Source organism: Xenopus laevis, chromosome 4S (genome assembly GCF_017654675.1).
Source record: "Xenopus laevis strain J_2021 chromosome 4S, Xenopus_laevis_v10.1, whole genome shotgun sequence".
NCBI lineage: Eukaryota > Metazoa > Chordata > Amphibia > Anura > Pipidae > Xenopus > Xenopus laevis.
In genome coordinates, this window is record NC_054378.1 from 20,348,673 (window position 1) to 20,368,362 (window position 19,690).

Here is a 19,690-nt window from a genome sequence, read left to right on the forward strand (position 1 = left end):
TACTGTCTCCATCCTTAGTCTACTGTCTCCTTCTTGTCCTACTGTCTCCATCTTAGTCCACTGTCTTCATCTTGTCCTACTGTCTCCTCCTTGCCCTACTGTCCCCATCTTGATCTACAGTCCCCATCTTGATCTACAGTCCCCAGCTTGTCCTACTTTCTCCATCTTGTCCTACAGTCTCCATCGTGTCCTACTGTCCCCATCTTGTCCTACTGTCTCCATCTTGCTTTACAGTCTCCATCTTGTCCTATCTACATCACAATTAATGGTGCATTGAATGCCCTCTCTAAATTGTATAGTTTTTTGTCTTCCTTTTACGTGCAGGATATCCCCAACCTGCTGTTTCTTATAAACAGATCATGTGGAACAATTCAATAAGGAGATATAATTGCTTGCCCCTTTCCAAATAGTAGCCACTGCCCGGCACAACATTTAGGAGTTCATCTCTTTCTGTAAATAGTCTTAATTAATGTCTCACATGCATCTATTTGCTCTCTCAGCTTCCTGAGGGTCTCGCTTGTCTGCAGGCCCATTCCGCACTCCTCGGGGAGCCATACTGTTTCCATGGCAACCATGCATAGGCCAAAACCTGTTGGATTATTTATGAATTGATAAAATACAGGGAGAACACTTCATAATCCATTGTTTTTATATATATATATATATATATATATATATATATATATATATATATATATAATATATATATATATATATAATATATAATATATATATATATATATAATATATAATATATATATATATAATATATATATATATATATATATATATAATATATATATATATATATATATATATATATATATATAATATATATATATATATATATATAAAATATATATATAGAGATGCAGATGTTCCGCACACCATAAGTGGCAAAAGACCTGGGTGCTAATCCAAAAGATAAATGGATACAGGTGCAGGGTGGGACAGCACTCCAAGGATTTGAAGACAAGGATATAATGTCAAGAAAGTGAGCAGGTTTATTCAATAATAAACCTGCTCACTTTCTTGACATTATATCCTTGTCTTCAAATCCTTGGAGTGCTGTCCCACCCTGCACCTGTATCCATTTATCTTTTTTCACCTGTAAAATATATATATATATATAAAATATATATATATATATATATATATATATATATATATATATATATATATATATATATATATATATATATATATATATATATAATATATATATATATATATATATATAAAATATATATATATATATATAAAATATATATAATATATATATATATATATATAATATATATATATATATATATATATATATATATATATATATATATATATATATATATATATATATATATATATATATATATATATATATATATATATATATATATGCAGCTAGGGATCCATAACAATGCCATACACTAAAAAATAAAATTATAACCCGATGGCGATGATCCGTTGTTTCCTGGTATATTTCTGAAAGCAAAATAAACATAAATAACTCAGACCTGTACAAAGTGAAACATTCAAATCAGATTTTGCTTTCTTCATTTTTGATTCTTTTAACCTTTTGGCAAAATTCGTAAGCAAAAAAAAAATGCTGCTTTGTGAGATCACTTACATCACTTGTTGTGTTAAATATAAATAGAATCATAAAGTAGGTGGTGATTATGGGGAGGCAGTCTCTGTATTTGTTTTGTACCGAATTAAAAAGATACTTGTGGATACGTTCCATTCTGTTTCACTTACAATCTTTAATTCTTATGGTCCCTGCTCATTAGAGCTCAGTGTCTCTATGTAGTGCAGAAAAACTGTCAATCACAGGAAGGTCCAAGGTAGTTCAAAGTTTATATGCAGATAGAATATATGAATGTATTACAGGTATGGGACCTGTTATCCAGAATGCTTGTGACCTGTCCTGGGGCTTTCCAGATTATGGATCTGTAATTTGGATTTTCATACCTTAAATCTACTAGAAAATCATGTAAACATTAAATAAACCCAATAGGCTGGTTTTGCTTCCAATAAGGATTAATTATATCTTAGTTGGGATCGATACAAGCGTTTTATTATTACAGAGAAAAAGGAAATAATTTTTAAAAATTGTGATTATTTGGATAAAATGGAGTCTAAAATAGGAGAAAGCCTTTCCATTATTCAGAGCTTTCTGGATAACAGGTTTCTGGAAAATGGATCCTATCCCGGAATTGAATTTTAATAGATATATTTAAATCTTGCTAAGTAATATTTAAACATAATTGACTGATCGAATGAAATCTATTTAAATATTTATTTGATGGCGTTTAAATATTTGCATCTATCTAAATATGGCATTTTTGTTATTAATACTTCATATAATATTGTATTTTTTTAGAATGTAATTACATACTTTAAATTCGATGTTGAAGGTGAATTTGTTTAAAATTTTCTATGTTATTTCACTTTGCTATCATTTTAAATTTTAAATTTATTAAAAAAAATTGATCAATCCTGAATATATTCATTTTCAATATGATCTATTAATGAAATAATAATCCTCCAGAATGGAACCAACTGGTCAAGGGGCAAGTTAGAAGCAAACCCCATATACAAAATATAGGAGGTGTTTGGGAAAACAAATCAGTGCAGGGGTAGGACCACAAGTGATGTCCATATCAAAATCTTATTTTTATGGAGTTATTTTATAACCCAAGTCCTTCCGTAAGTGTTCTATAGTTTCTTTATCCCCCCCATTCCCATTGCATTAAATTTGGGGTTTAACTCCTGCGATGACCTTTGTTAGTTGGGTTCATAACTTCCTTTTAAGATGTTGTTCGATTGTCATGAGAAGCTGAGATGACTGCTGATATTAAAACAGATAAAGCTGCACAAAGAAGCTTTCACATCTATTGATTTCTGAGACAGGGCATCAATTACCATGAAAGATGGAGACTTTGCTTTAACAGATGTGACTTGTTCTCTACCTTCCTGCTGAACACATTGCCTTCGCTGAACTCTTGTATCTCCATATTCAAAGTGACACTTGGAAAAGAATCATTTCATGCAGGATATCACAACCATTCCATTCCATGCTTTACTGGAACTGAGGTCCAGCAATGACCTTCTTATTTCCTGGTGGACATTTGTGTGTGGAAAGAAGTATAATTTATAGATACATTTTTTACCTTTAGTGAAGTCATAAACCTTAGTTAAATCTTAAACCTTGTGGTGTAGTGCTCAAGTCCGGCCCAAGATCTTATTTTAGAGTTCAGTGTCTATTACTGTAGCACTCACCTTGTTTCAGTTTTGTGTACAGTTGCACTGATTTTTGTCTTAGTTTTGTGTACAGTTGCACTTATTCTCACCCCAGCTTTTCTTGGTATTTTGTGTTATAGCAGCTGTAGTTGTACAGTTGTCTCACTCTTGTTTGATGTTGAACCTGGTATTGTCTTATTCTTGTCTGATATTGCACAATGTCTTCTCTTGGTCTTGTTGAATGTTGCACAAGGTCTTTTCATATTGAATATTGCACAAGGTCTTGTCTTATTGACTGTTGCATAAGGTCTTGTCTTGGTCGTGTTGATTATCACACAAGGTCTTGTCTTGATCTTGTTGAATATCACACAAGGGTGTGTCTTGATCTTGTAGAATGTTGCACAAGATCTTGTCTTGTTGAATGATGCACACGGGCTTGCCTTGTTGACTGTTGCACAAGGTCCTGTATTGGTCTTGTTGAATGCTGCACATGGTCTGGTCTTGTTGAATATTGCACAAGGTCTTGTTTTGTTGAATGTTGCATAATGTATTGTCCTGTTGACTGTTGCACAAGTTCTTGTTGACTGTTGCACAAGCCCTTGTTGAATATCACACAAGGGCTTGTCTTGGTCTTTTTGAATGTTGCACAAGGTCTTTTATTGGTATTGAATGTTGCACAAGGTCTTGCATTGCTGACTGTTGCATGAGGTCTTGTATTGGACTTGTTGACTGTTGCACAAGGTCTTGTCTTGGTCTTGTTGAATTTCACACCAGACCTTGTCATGGTCTTGTTGAATTTCACACCAGACCTTGTCATGGTCTTGATGAATGTTACACAAGGTCGTGTCTTAATGAATGTTGCACAAAGTTTTGTATTAGTCTTGTTGAATGTTGCACAAGGTCTTGTCTTGTTGAATGTTGCACAAAGTCTTGTATTGTTGAATGTTGCACAAGGTCTTGTCTTATTGAATGTTGCACAAAGTCTTGTATTAGTCTTGTTGGATTTTGCACAAGGTCTTGTCTTGTTGAATTTTGCACAAGGTATTGTCTTGTTGAATGTTGCACAAAGTCTTGTATTAGTCTTGTTGAATGTTGCACAAGGTCTTGTCTTGTTGAATGTTGCACAAAATCTTGTATTAGTCTTGTTGAATTTTGCACAAGGACTTGACTGTTGCACCAGGTCTTGACTTGACTGTTGCACAAGGTCTTATCTTGGTCTTGTTGAATATCACACAAGGTCTTGATGAATGTTGCACAAGGCAGGGGCGCTTCGCCAATGAGGCGACTTGAGACTGTTGCCTCAGACGGCAGCGCCACACTAGGTACCAGGGGCGGCAAAAATTCCTTTCCTGGTACTTTAAGAGCCGAATTTCTGGCTGCTGCTGCTGCTGCCTCGGGCGGCGGAGGGGCCAGGATCGCCCCTGGCACAAGGTATTGTTTTAGTGTTGTTTTGCTCTTGTCTAAACTATTCCTTGCCTTGTTTTGGCATTGTAGCCTGTTGTATTTGGTCATGTCAGTGACGGTTTCAAACAATATGGATATGTTTGTTATCATCATTCCTGGTTTTAACTGAGATTCCTCGTCTTCTCTGCAGGACCACCAACCTTTTTTCTGGGCCCTTCCATAAATCCTATCAAGGCTACAGATATAGGAAACCATTATAGAAAACTAGTGCCTTAGCCATTCATCAATAGTTCCAAGAAGATCTAAAAAAATAAGTGTTTAACTCCTAATTACATCCTAAATGATCTTCTAGCTGGGCTATTATGGGTATATAGAAGAACAAATAGAGACAATGCCTAGATCTCAAGTGGTCTTCAGGCTGAATGCTCTGCCTTTGCTACTCTCCCATCTCCCTAGGAGGGTCAACCCCACTGCTTAGGAACCACTGATTTAGGTCTTTCATCTGATGTTTCGGCCAGGAACCGAAGTCCCTGGTGTAGTCAAATAGTAGATGGAGGGTGGCATGGTGGGTTTAATTATTCATAGAATTCAGGGGGAAGCGTTACCAAGCAGGACAAGACAGATATAAAGTTTTACCTGAAACTACTAGACCACCAAGATGCTCAGAAACTGTGCGTTTGAAGGCAGCTGTTTAGCATTCAGTAGATTCTGTTTCTAGCTAAAATAAATCATGACCAACATCCAAGGGATTTTGCGATACAGCAGTTACTCTCTTCTAATAAGATTTTATAAATCTGTAGCACATTCCTGCCGCTATCAATCACCCGCCTCATAACGACACTCGCCGCAAACTCATTTAGTGGAATTCTTAGGGGAGAACCTTCTAGAAATGATTCCATAGAGAATCACGACCCAGCCTTTCCTTTAATATAATTTCTACTTATTAATATTCTGCGCCATCTGCTTGGGGTGCCGGTGCCACGTTCACTGCACAGTGAGATTGCTGTTTACTATTAACTCATTCATAATTTATGTTCTCCTGTCTCAAATACCACCCCCCACCAGACAAATATCTGAGATGACTAATTCATCCGTCCTAGTCAATCTTCTTCCCTGTAGCAGAAATATGCAGTGATCTGGATTTTCTAAGGAACTTTTATTATAGGGGCCACATGCTGAGCTCCAGTCATACAAATAGTCCTTGCTGAGAAAAGGATTAAATACAAATCTATATCTGAGACTGAGAGAAATGACATCTTAATCTCATTGTATGCCTCCATGTATTAAACCAGCACTCCACTCAATCTCTACCTTCAGTCACATCATTATTATAATTAACGTGCATTTATATAGCACCAACATATTCCCCTCACTAACACACCTCCACTCAATCTCTACCTTCACTCACACCACCCCCTCACAAATATACCTCCACTAAATCTATAACTTCACTAACACTTCTCCACTCAATCTCTACCTTCACTCCACAAGCACATCACCACCTTCACTTAAACCACCACTTCACTAGCACACCTCCACTCAATCTCTATCTTCACTTCCACCATCACTTAACTAGCACACCTCCACTCAATTTCTATCTACACTCACACCATCCCCTCACTAACACACCTCCACTCAATCTCTACCTTCACTCACACCATCCCCTCACTAACACACCTCCACTCAATCTCTACCTTCACTCACACAATCCCCTCACTAATACACCTCCACTCAATCTCTACCTTCACTCACACAATCCCCTCACTAATACACCTCCACTCAATCTTTACCTTCGTTCGCACCATCCCCTCACTAACACACCTCCACTCAATCTCTACCTTCCCTTACACCATCACTTCACTAACATATCTCCACTCAATCTCTACCTTCACTCACACCATCCCCTCAATCTCTACCTTCACTCCACTAGCACACCACCACCTTCACTTAAACCACCACTTCACTAACACACCTTCACTCAATCTCTGAATTCACTCACGCCATCATTTCACTAATACACCTCAACATCTCACAAGCATACTAGCACTCATGATTTCATGATACCTTCACTCACACCCATCATTTTACTAGCCACTCATCCTGTTATTCTCAGAAGCATTCCAGCTCATTATCTCACAAGCATATTACAACTTCCTAAATATACAGTCATCACACCCGTTACTTCACTAGCAAATCTCCACTCACTCTCAGTATCTCACAAACACACTACCACTCATTACTCCATAATTATACCTTCATTCACACCCTTCACTAGATCTCACAAGCACACTACTACCACATGGTGATACCTTTACTCACTCCCATTACTTCACCAGCACCCCCCACACACACACACGCACTCATCCTCATCATCTCACAAGTGTATCACCACTCGGACTTCATAATGATACCTCCTCTCAAATCCATCAGTTAAACAGCATGTTGATATTTTCATTAGTTGGAAGGCTGAACCTGTAAGAATTTGGCCAAGGTCAGTACAAGGAATAATTCCCAGACATGTTCTAGGAAAAGAAGAGTAAAAGCAAAGTACAAAGGAACTCCACCCAAATCTCTTGTTTGCATAATGAACAAATATATCATTCCAAATAACTTTCCTACATACATGTAAAATGTTCAATGATATTACAGTTATTTGTTAACGTAATTGTGAAATAATAACCAGTAACCCTCATGACCCCCCGTGTAAACCCGTGTTTCTCTGCTTTGCTCTTCCAGATGCTTCACAATAAGCACGTGATGGTGCGCGTCGGGGGCGGCTGGGAGACCTTCGCTGGTTATTTGCTGAAACACGACCCATGTCGAATGCTGCAAATATCCCGTGTGGACGGGAAGACGTCCCCGGTGCAGAACAAATCCCCCACCATTAAAGACATGAACCCCGATACCTACTTGGTGGTTTCGGCCCATTACAAGAGCAAGAAAGAGATCAAGTGAAATGGATCAATGTGGCACCATCACTAGTAGATAACGCACCCGCCCCGGGCTGTGTATCATAGTCCACTCTGGTAGCAACGGGCTAAATCTGAAATCAAAGATTGTTTTTCCCTTAAACAGGCTGGAAAGTACAAGCAGAGAGTATTCCCTGTGTATTCAAATATTTATACAATGAAATTGTCATTGGACGGACACAGACGACTCGATATTCTGCACAGAATCACCTCTGCATCGTACTCTGCAGCCTCTCTAAGGGGAAATGATACTGATTATTTCTTTACAAGTGATACTTGTATTTTATTACTTATTGTTTCATTTCTGCGTGGGGCCATAGTGATGCCCATGGAAGGACTTGCAGAACATCTCAGTTTTGGAAACTTACGTCTTTTTTTGTTGTAGCATGTTTATCCTTTATTTTTGTATGTATCGCAATTTCAACGTCTGGTGTTTTTATTGGCTGAGTTGTGCCTTCTCCTTTCCCCAACATGCCAAGACGGCGATCACTTAACTTCAGTCTGTGCCTCTCTATCGTCATCTCCCTGAATTCTTTGGATTTTAGGTTATGCAAAGAGTTAAAACAGCTGGGGGTACAAAGGCATGTTGAGACTGTCTGGATTTGATTTTGCTATACAGATGGGATAGGTAACTTAAAGGACATGTATACCCCCCCCTCCACAAAAATGTAATCATTGAACAGCCTCTTTGAAATCTTTAGATAACTGCTACTCTGGTTGTTAAAAGGTTAACAGTAAGGCTGCAGTATCCCATTAATCACTTAGAAATCCTTCTCTTCCTCTACCCACTCTGACTTCTCCCTCAGGAATTTGCTTTGGCTGTTGACTTATGAGCATGCTCAGTTCTTCTCAGCTAAGATCACTAAACAGTCAGTCTAACAGCCAATGAAGAGATAGAATTGGTGGTTCCCATAGAAACTCTGCACTAGCTGTCTGATCCTATTATTTTCTGCTAACCACCTCTCCTGAGCTCACCTGCTGGTTAGTTTCCCACCAGTCTGACCACCAAGTAGTCAATGAATTTATCAGGAGAAAGAAAGAGGCTGTTCTGATGCTTAGGAATAAAATTAGAAACCTTTCTCACATCTTTCCTAAGCAGCTTACTTATCCTTTAAGCATTACCCTGCATTTGATTTTCCTTAAATTAGGGGGTGCTGTATATCCTGGAGGTAATAGCAGAACTGTCTTGGGGAGGGGGGGGGCTGCAAGCTGGGTCCCACAAAGCAGCAGCCCTGGAGAGCTGTTGATTGGTCATTAATATTCTGCCCTGAGTAAAAACCGAGCACAGGTTATGGTGACATTAATGGGCACATACGTGACCCCCTATTCTCATCCAGGCAAATTGGTACCAATTCATGGCAAAACCTACTGGGTTCCAAGGTACTTACAAGGATACTAAGCTGGGTCTGCGCGGTTACCTATAGCAACCAATCACCAATATGGGTTAGGGGGACCTCCGGGTTACTGGCTGCTCGCCCTAACCACCGGGACAAGAGAGCAAGTTGACATTTACTCCGGTGTTGGGTCTCAGGATTAGCCATCTCACCCCAGCATCCTAACTGGTGGGTTGGGGTTAGCCAATCAGGGCTGACCCTGTCCTATATAAGGCCAGCCCTCCTCACCACCAGTGCCTGAGCATTGGACTTACTGAGCATTGCCCCTAACTCTGGGTCTTTGCCTATCTTAAACCTGCTCTCCAGTACTGTCCTACTCTCTACGCCTGCTCTGTCCTGTCCTGATCTGTTCCTGATTCTGCAGATTCACCCTCACTGTCCCACTCCGGTTTCACAATACTTAGTCCTATTCTACGCCCTCATCATCCTGTTCTCCACCACTCACCTTCCCTTCCTTCTCCTCCTCAGCGCCCCCTACATATCATTGACATCTAATGCAAGTTATGAAAGCTGAAGATTTGATTGGTTACTGTGGGTAACTGCACTGACTAATTAGCTGTTTTGTTTCAATCAATATGGGGAGGCAATTACTGAATTAATGATACTGCTTGTGTACTATTCTTTACTATAAAGAGAGAAGAAGCTTAACACGTTCTAAGGACTGTACCAAATGATGGCCTCAAAAGAGGGGGGCTTACAGGAAAATATCTAATAATGAAAATAGATTTCAGTTGTTCTTATCACAGTGTGGGTGCTGCCGTTCATTCTGGGTCTCCCCTTTACCCCCGATAGGTACCCAGGTAGTGAGTGGTTACTCTGTAATTACTCAGTAAGTAGCAACACTTTAAGAAGGTGCCTATGTATTGCATTTTTTTTACATTGTGATTTATATTTCGTACTTATTATAAAATAATTTCTGTTTAACCTTTGGTCTCATCTCTTTGTTTTCCTTTTAGTGTATCTAAGAATTACATTCTGTCAGGAAATCTCATGGTTATAACTCAAATTATGTCTTTAATTATCTGCAGAACATTATGTAACTCACACTGATATTGTACTTGTCATAGAAACAGATTAGATGCTTAATCTGCCTCTACTGAATGACTGAGCAACCAACTACCATGAATGTTCCTGCTGAATTGTGCTTAGTACAGGGGAATACATATGCTGCCATAGTTTTATGGGATCTCTCTGAAAAGACTATGAGCAAACTTAGGGGGCTGTTCCTGCTGAATTGTGCTTAGTACAGGGGAATACCTATGCTGTAGTGATGTGCGGACCCTCGACCCTCAAACACCCTCCCTCCACCTGCGCCCGACTTCCGGGTTCCTTTTATAAACCCGTGTCGCCGATGACATCACAAAGGGGCGGGGCAGCATTTATATATGAAGAACCCGGAAGTCTGCGGGCAGGAAGAGCAGGAGAAGAGCTCAACCCGCACCCACGAAGAGTAGTGCGACCTCAGCCAAAACCCATGGGTATTCTATTATGCTGCCATACTTTTATGGGATCTCTCTGTACAGGCTACATTGGTTGGATTTTTTTCTCATCTTCTGGAAATTAAGTTTAACCCATTCTGATCTTTAGTCTCCCACACCCTTTAGGGTCCAGCCCTGTAGGATTCAGTGATCCAATGCAGCAATACCTTCACTGTGCATACTGTCACATACAGGATGATTTGCAGGGTTACATCGCCCTCTTGTGACAAATACCTGTAGGTGCAACTTCCTCTGCATCAGAATTGCAACTTTCTTTCATTAGGCAGTACAAAAAATGTTTTTAAAACTTGCGCAAATATAGAGGTGGATGCGCAAAACACAAAGGGATTCCACCCCGTAAAGTCAATCAGAAAGAAAGTTTTGTATGCGCTTCCTGTAATAAACCTTATCCCACCAATTTGATAGCTTAATCCTTTAGACGGTTACAATTAATCTCTAATGTCCTGTAGATATTTCACAGACATATTGTATCAGACGCAGGCAATGGATTAGCGTTCCTCCTTTCTAGCGCAACAGTTTCTCAATACATTTCACCTCAGGAGAAACAGAAAGAAAACCTTACTTCCCTGGGGTGATATGTGTCGGTATCGCTCAGGTTCTGTAACGCCGTCGGCTTGCTCGTGTTCCACTGCTCGTGCGCTGTCTCTCCACTTCACAGGATCTCCCGTCTTCTCATTCCGGGTCATAAATCTATTTATATTTTGTTTAATTCATTTGTTTCTCGTGAGCCAATGCCAGTTTTCTTTGGCCAGCCAATGCTTAGATGAGTAAAGGTGGCCATACACGGATAGATCCGCTCGTTTGGCGATGTCGCCAAACGAGCGGATCTCCCTCCGATATGCCCACCTTGAGGTGGGCAATATCGGGCTGATCCGATCGTGGGCCCTAGGGCCCAACGATCGGATCCTAGCGTTCGCTAAACGGGCGGTCGGATCGCGGGACCGCATCAACGAACAGATGCGGCCGCGATCCGACGGGATTTTTAACCCCATCCGATCGAGATCTGGCCGACTTTCGGCCAGATCTCGATCGGGGAAGCCCGTCGGGGGCCCCCATACACGGGCCAATAACTTGCTGACTTGGTCTGTCGGCAGCTTTTATCGGCCCGTGTATGGCCACCTTAAGTCAGGGTCAGAGTACCTTTCACCTTGTGTGGCCAAACAATTACAAAACAACGAACTAATTATGGTAATTAGAAAAGGAGCGAATTTGAAAAGGAAATTATTGCCTCTGATGAAGTGATTTAGTCACGAAACGCATTAGGCCGAATATCCTGAATCTTAAAGGGATCCTGTCATCAGAAAACATGTTTTTTTCAAAACGCGTCAGTTAACAGTGCTACTCCAGAAGAATTCTGCACTGAAATCCATTTGTCAAAAGAGCAAACAGATTTTTTTATATTCAATTTCGAAATCTGACATGGGGCTAGACATGTTGTCAATTTCCCAGCTGCCCCTGGTCATGTGACTTGTGCCTGCACTTTAGGAGAGAAATGCTTTCTGGCAGGCTGCTGTTTTTCCTTCTCAATGTAACTGAATGTCTCTCAGCGGGACATGGGTTTTTATTATTGAGTGTTGTTCTTAGATCTACCAGGCAGCTGTTATCTTGTGTTAGGGAGCTGTTATCTGGTTACCTTCCCATTGTTCTTTTGTTTGGCTGCTGGGGGGAAAAGGGAGGGAGGTGATATCACTCCAACTTGCAGTACAGCAGTAAAGAGTGAATGAAATTTATCAGAGCAGAAGTCACATGACTTGGGGCAGCTGGGAAATTGACAATATGTCTAGCCCCATGTCAGATTTCAAAATTGAATATAAAAAATCTGTTTGCTCTTTTGAGAAATTGATTTCAGTGCAGAATTCTGCTGGAGCAGCACTATTAACAGATTCATTTTGAAATTAGTTTTTTCCCCATGACAGTATCCCTTTTTAATGTAAGTGTATACTATATTTGTAATAAAAGAAAATTTCTATCTTTTGAGCTTCTCCTTGTTGCTCGACTGATTTTCCCAGCTTGAAGCGCTAAACCCCGCATGATCAGCTCCCAGCGTGACCCGGAATGAGAAGAAGGGAGATCCTGTGAAGTGGAGAGACAGCGCACGAGCAGTGGAACACGAGCAAGCCGACGGCGTTACAGAACCTGAGCGATACCAACACATATCACCCCAGGGAAGTAAGGTTACCAACACACTCTGGAGTCGGACGGATTAACACTACATGAATACACACCGAGAATCCTGTAAGTAGAACCATAGCAGGGACCCGGTGTATATGCCCACAGGAGCTCACATTGTTCTCTTTTCTTTCTGTTTCTCCTGAGGTGAAATGTATTGAGAAACTGGTGCGCTAGAAAGGAGGAACGCTAATCCATTGCCTGCGTCTGATACATCGCCATGTGAAATATCTACAGGACATTACAGATAAATTGTAACCATCTAAAGGTTTCACCTATCAAATTGGTGGGATAAGGTTTATTACAGGAAGCGCATACAAAACTTTCTTTCATTAGGCAAACACTTCTTTTGGGTGCAGTTCCCCATTAAAGTGCTGATTGGGCCAAAGAAGGGATTTGCTGGTGAAACACTTTGCTAAATGGATCACTTACTCTAAGTTTATATAAAGGTGGGCTCATAAGCCTCACGACATAAGACTTAAAGCTGCACCGTCGTTGGCACACGGTGTGTTATTGTACCCGAAACCAAAGGGCAAACAAACAGCAGTGCGGTCTTGCTTTATGGCAGGGATCCTAAACATGCACTCAGGGCCAGAACTACAGTCTCACAAGAGACACTCTGGAAGTGACTGAGATGAAAGACAGGCAGCAGTAGAGACAGTAAGCAGATTTATAGCAATACCTTTACAAATAGGAAATAAATACAATCTCATCCAAAAAAGCCACAACTCTCCCCGCATTCATTAGAACTGTGTCAATCGGCAGTGTCTGCGTAGCAAAGAATCTCTGGTAACTATTAAATCTTAAATCCAGGCTAAACACTTAGTTACTCCGACTAGTAGAGGGGGGGACTCAACCCCTTCAACCACCCAGTTCTTGGTAATGGGACTTATCTTATCATAAGCTGATCATTCTCATTAAACCTGTATTTGCCTTATGTCATCGCCCCCCTCAGTGATTCTGCAGAGTCAGCATAGGAGGAGGAGCTACAATGAAAGAACGAGAGGCAGAAGATGGTTCAGGACAAGCCCTGGGCACTGGCAACAGAATAAAATATTGGTGAGAATGTGGAATGTTCAGGGAATGGCAGTGGTTTCTGTATGGAGAGGGCGATGGTGCTGCCATATCGGTTTCCTCCCAGGCATGTGATTTAAGCTCAACCCCCTAAGACTGAATTAAAGTGAAAGTCTAGTGATGGCCAGAGACCCATTGTTCTATAGAGGTCAGTACGGGCATTGTGTATTGCCTCTGGGCTCCCAGTCCCTCACTATATCATTGGTGGGATAATCCTGCCCAGAATCCAAGCTGTCAGAATCCTCCTCTACGTGGGGCTGGGTAAAGTTGGGGTGCAGGATGGGAAATTCCTGGTACCCCCACCAACATCTTCTATCTGAAATTCGCAATCCCATGACTGAAAGGAAGTCGACAGGCCCAGGTATCACCTGAAATTCCTTCCCCAGCCATGAAAGGTCTTAAACCTGAAAGGAGGCCGCATAGTGGGACCAATAACAAAGACCAACTGCAAAGAAGCCTAGATCACCCCCCCCCATGACCCACTAGTTCATTTAAAGCTGAACTTCCCTTTTAATTGGAGCAGCTGTCATAAGCCTGCAAACGATGGTGGAGAGTGATGTCGGCAGAGTAGGACAAGTCTAACCTGTGTGTAGTTGAACTGCAGGACGCTTACACGCTAAAAAAAACAAACATTTGCCCTTTTAACAGAGGAAGATGGGAGATCGGTGTTGGCACAGTCAGTCCAGGTGGCACAGAGTCACTGCAAAGCAATAATAAAACTCAAGCGATAACTGGGTTAGTAGTCTTGTCTGGGGGAACCTGCCACTCATGGGCCCAAACGTGCACAACAAAAGGCGATGACGCTCTCCCGCATACAGAACCGGCACATCCACGGCCGGCGGCACAGGGCGCTACCCAACTTGCCACTGAGGAAACAAAAAAAAAAAAAAAAACCCAATTCAATATTAAAGGAAGGAGCACAGAAATTACATTGCTGGATCCTATAAACAATACAATGATCAGGGAATGTCAAGCACATTTGCACCAGGTGGAGTTGCCCCTAGCAACCAGACGTTTGTTTCCAGAATTTCAGTTGGCAAATGCTAGCTGTTGATTGGTTGCTCAGAGTTAGTAGACGTGGGGGCAAAGAGAGGGGTTCTGTGACCATATAAAGTCACAAGGCTGCAGGCTGAGTTATACAGGGAACTCTGAGTATCACTCATGTATTATAAGGGATAATGTACCCCCTACTGTAAATGATAAGGATATTAGAAGTCACTGAGAGGTTCTGTGACCATATAAAGTCACAAGGCTGCAGGCTGAGTTATACAGGGAACTCTGAGTATCACTCATGTATTATAAGGCATAATGTACCCCCTACTGTAAATGATAAGGATATTCAAAGTCACTGGGGGGTTCTGTGACCATATAAAGGGGAAATATTCTATACCTGAGGGGAAACATTATATATCCGAGGCATCTCTAGCTCCATCTAGTGTCTTCAATAAGAAGTGCACAGCAGCTGAGAAAATAGCGTTCTATTATATAATTAGCATATTAGATCTGATTTATTGGCATCAGGGTCGGCCTGGTGGGTGCAGTGCCCACGGGGGCTAGGGCTCCCCGACAAGAGGCCCCCCACACCCCCCTACAGGGGCCGCCCGACACCAGCCCTATAGAGGTATGTGGGGGACGGCCTGGGGGAGCGCCGGCAGGGATTGCATATGGGCCAGTAGATTGGCATCATTACACTGCAACTAAAGAAGGGCCCCGGGACCCTTCAGATTTGCAGCCCCCAGGTTCCGTGCGATTCGTCTCTTTTGCACCCCCCCATCCAATGACCATTCAGTATACGCCTGTTACCCATCATGCTTAGGGAAGAAGTGTTCCAAGTAGCCCCTCCCACGTACCCTGAGGCCACCGCCTTCCCCTGCAGGAGCAGAACTTGACAGCGCTTGTTCCATTTCTTCCTTTTTCTTCTTCTTCTGCTCCACTGAGTAAGGATCCTTAATGCCGCGATTAGAGGCCTAAATACAGGAAAGGTCGTTAACACACAATTACCTCTCTGCCCGTTATAGTTCAGCGATCATACAATTACATCTGTAGGTGGTTTTACTTACTCTGCCTCTGCTAAGCTTTTTTTATCATTCCCACATTACACAGACACCACCAGGCAGTAGCGCTATAACTGTAACTAAGTCTTCTATAGAAGGTACGTGATCCTTCCTTGTGTTATGTGGGACTATGACTCTGGTTCTGAGACTATGTCTAGAATCCCTGCCGTAAAGCAAGGCTGCACTGCTGTATATTTGCCAGAGAGGAAGTAGAGATATAGGGTTTACAGGAAACCTGCCTTCTTTCTCTGCGTATCTGTATTTATACTCATTATAGATGCACATAACACAGTTGTTTATATTACACAGGGCTGATGTGAATAACAAACATTGTACTGTCAGAGGGAACGGCTGCTTCTGTAGCTCAGGAGTCGCTTCCAACAAGTCGGATCCAGTGTGTTTATACAGCAGTGTTAGTACAACAAACATCCACCACATGTGCCCTCAGTACCAACCTCCATCTGTCTCTTCTCTGCAGCTTCTGCCAACTGTCTCCTCCTCATCTCCTGCAACACAATCCATTGTTATTTCACTGCCTCCAGTGACCAATAACATGATGTCTTTCCTGTCTGTGACATTAAACCTCATTCCTCTTTAAAAACTGGATGATGAATTAAAAGGGAACTATACAAGGGATATTGTACCTCAGCTGCAGTTATACAGGGAACTCTGAGTATCACTCATGTATTATAAGGGATAATGTATCCCCTACTGTAAATGATAAGGATATTAGAAGTCACTGAGGGGTTCTGTGACCATATAAAGGTACAAGGCTGCAGGCTGAGTTATACAGGGAACTCCGAGTATCACTCATGTATTATAAGGGATAATGTACCCCCTACTGTAAATGATAAGGATATTAGAAGTCACTGAGGGGTTCTGTGACCATATAAAGGCACAAGGCTGCAGGCTGAGTTATACAGGGAACTCAGAGTATCACTCATGTATTATAAGGGATAATGTACCCCCTACTGTAAATGATAAGGATATTAGAAGTCACTGAGGGGTTCTGTGACCATATAAAGGTACAAGGCTGCAGGCTGAGTTATATAGGGAACTCTGAGTATCACTCATGTATTATAAGGGATAATGTTTTAGCAGTAGAAACACCTAGGGCAGAGACAGAGGCTGCGATTCGCGGAGATTAGTCGCCTGGTGACAAATCTCTTCTTCGGGCGACTAATCTCCCCAAACTGCCTCCCCCGCCAGCTAGAATGAAAATCGCAGTCAGGATGACACTAGGAGCACTTTGTTTAACAAAGTCTCTGCACTGAAGGCCAAAGGCAATGGGTCAATTGATGAAATTACAATGGTATATTACAGAGTAAATGTGGACATGTGACTAGTAGGAAGAGGGGCAGTTAGTGGGATACAGGTCACATGACAATCTCATGGTCTGAGTTTCCAGCTCAGCAGACAATCCCAGTGCTGCCATATGGCTGGGCTGGTGGTTGCCTAGCAACAGGCAAGTGGGCGGGGTATTTATTAGCTGAGTTGGGCAACAGACACAGAGCTGCATAATCCATTTATGTACATTTAGCCGAGCTAGTGATATTCACTCACTGGGGGAAGATATAATACAGACAGGGATATGGACCATTGCACCCCAGGAAACAACTCCCAGTATCCCCTGCCCATTGGTATTTGGTAATGTAGCTGTGGGAGTTGTAGTTCTGTAATTAAAATATCCAGGAAAGAAAAACTGTCACTCACCCAGGGACCTGTAACAGCTTCACCTCTCTGATTGGTGCATCTGCTCCCAAAATGTTCTGGGGGGGGGTGCAGATCCCAGCCCCGGGGTAAGTAACGAGGAGCAGAAGAGCCCAGGGGTAAGTAACAATGAGCAGAAGAACCCAGGGGTAAGTAACAATGAGCAGAAGAACCCAGGGGTAAGTAACGAGGAGCAGAAGAACCCAGGGGTAAGTAACGAGGAGCAGAAGAGCCCAGGGGTAAGTAACGAGGAGCAGAAGAGCCCAGGGGTAAGTAACAATGAGCAGAAGAACCCAGGGGTAAGTAACGAGGAGCAGAAGAGCCCAGGGGTAAGTAACGAGGAGCAGAAGAGCCCAGGGGTAAGTAACGAGGAGCAGAAGAGCCCAGGGGTAAGTAACGAGGAGCAGAAGAGCCCAGGGGTAAGTAACGAGGAGCAAAGCTTAGGGGTAAGTAATGAGGAGCAGAGCTCACGGGTAAGTAACGAGGGGCAGAAGAGCTCAGGGGTAAGTAACGAGGAGCAGAAGAGCCCAGGGGTAAGTAATGAGGAGCAGAGCTCAGGGGTAAGTAATGAGGGGCAAAGCTCAGGGGTAAGTAATGAGGGGCAAAGCTTAGGGGTAAGTAACGAGGAGCAGAGCTCAGGGGTAAGTAACGAGGGGCAGAAGAGCTCAGGGGTAAAACGAGGGGCAGAAGAGCTCAGGGGTAAGTAACGAGGAGCAGAAGAGCTCAGGGGTAAGTAACGAGGAGCAGAGCTCAGGGGTAAGTAACGAGGAGCAGAAGAGCTCAGGGGTAAGTAACGAGGAGCAGAGCTCAGGGGTAAGTAACGAGGGGCAGAAGAGCTCAGGGGTAAAACGAGGGGCAGAAGAGCTCAGGGGTAAGTAACGAGGAGCAGAAGAGCTCAGGGGTAAGTAATGAGAAGCAGAGCCCAGGGGTAAGTAATGAGGAGCATGAGGAGCAGAGCCCAGGGGTAAGTAATGAGGGGCAGATCAGGGGGTTAAGGACACTGGGGCATATGGGGACTCATTAGGGGTAATCGTGGGGGTTTACAGATTGTCTGACTCACCGGATCCGGAGTCTCCACCACATCCTCGGCGGCTCCCCCCAAGCACGGCAGACACAGGCCCATTCTGACACCGGAGCCTCTGACTCCCTCCTCCCTGCGGGATCTGCCTGTTTGTGAGGAATCCGGGAATGGGGCGTGGGGAACTACGGATACGCCCACCTGGGAATAGCAACAACTTGCCCCGCTCAACCCGCCCACCAAGCCAAGGTCTTCGTATGGTCCACCCCGCCCACGTCTCCAATGATAACGCTGACCACGCCCAAGGAACCAATCGGTCCGCCCATCGGATGAGATAATTAAATCGCTGCCCTAAATGGGGGAGGGGCTGAGTCGTCAGTGTCAAATCTATGAGCGGCGCTTGGGAGAAGGGGCGGAGCTAGAACTGCCCAGAATCAACTGCCTAGCGGATTAGTGGAGCATAGGGAGGTTGTTGGTAGACTCCGGGGCTGTAGCTTTCTGTGTCTTATTACTGTGAGTCTCACTTATGTCCTGAGTGTAGGAGCAGCCATACTGCCCCTAGCCAATGAATCCTATTCCTGTCTGTAAACTTGTTATGAGCTAAGTGGGCCCAGCCTGAAGGCCAGTTAGGGGGAGATTTGGGGTGAGCTGGGTAGCAACACGAGAATGAAAAAAGTTCCTCGAGATTCTAAATAAGGGCTTTGATTGGCTATTGGTAGCCCCTATGTGGAATGGCAGCCTACAGGAGCTTCTGATTGGCACAACACCTGTTTTTTATGCACCAAAACTTGCCTCCAAGTCACAAATTCAAAAATAAGCACCTGCTTTGAGGCCACTGGGAGCAACATCCAAGGGGTTGGAGAACATCTTGTCACAAGCCTCTGGTTGGGGATCACTGTACTAAAGAAATATATAAAAATGTATTTTGTCAGTGTTCGGCAGCAAGTTTTTTTATTAATTATTTTCTGACCAGAATTCAGCACCTAGCAAAAAAATTCTTGACCACAAATGCCCTGTTTTTTATGATAATGGTGTCATTCTATAGTCTGTATGTATAGCCACGTATGGCATTTAACCCCCTGTTTATCTTCCTGGGTAAGAATTCATTGTATCCTACAGGGCTTATCTGTTATGCGATGTTTGAACCTGTGCCCTGTAA

General features: G+C 42.6%; 2 protein-coding genes across 3 annotated transcripts in view; one reads left to right on the forward strand and one right to left on the reverse strand.

Annotated features, from left to right (window-relative positions):
• gas2.S (growth arrest specific 2 S homeolog) overlaps positions 1 to 8,491 on the forward strand; it is a 99,261-nt gene extending 90,770 nt beyond the window's left edge. For both annotated transcript variants that reach the window (XM_018260314.2, XM_041561013.1), the window contains one exon: positions 7,381 to 8,491. In XM_018260314.2, the coding sequence (XP_018115803.1) occupies positions 7,381 to 7,599 (219 nt within the window). In that variant the 3' untranslated portion in view covers positions 7,600 to 8,491. The remainder of the gene's footprint in view (positions 1 to 7,380) is intronic.
• A 4,840-nt stretch (positions 8,492 to 13,331) lies between these two features.
• On the reverse strand, positions 13,332 to 19,168 carry svip.S (small VCP/p97-interacting protein S homeolog). The gene is made up of 5 exons (XM_041561014.1): positions 18,772 to 19,168; positions 18,574 to 18,732; positions 16,259 to 16,309; positions 15,600 to 15,716; positions 13,332 to 14,615 (listed from the first exon to the last, which is right to left on the reverse strand). The coding sequence occupies exons 2-5, from the start codon at positions 18,634 to 18,636 to the stop codon at positions 14,601 to 14,603; spliced, it is 246 nt and encodes an 81-aa protein (XP_041416948.1). The 5' UTR covers positions 18,637 to 18,732; positions 18,772 to 19,168; the 3' UTR covers positions 13,332 to 14,600.
• Between the last annotated feature and the right edge of the window lie 522 nt (positions 19,169 to 19,690).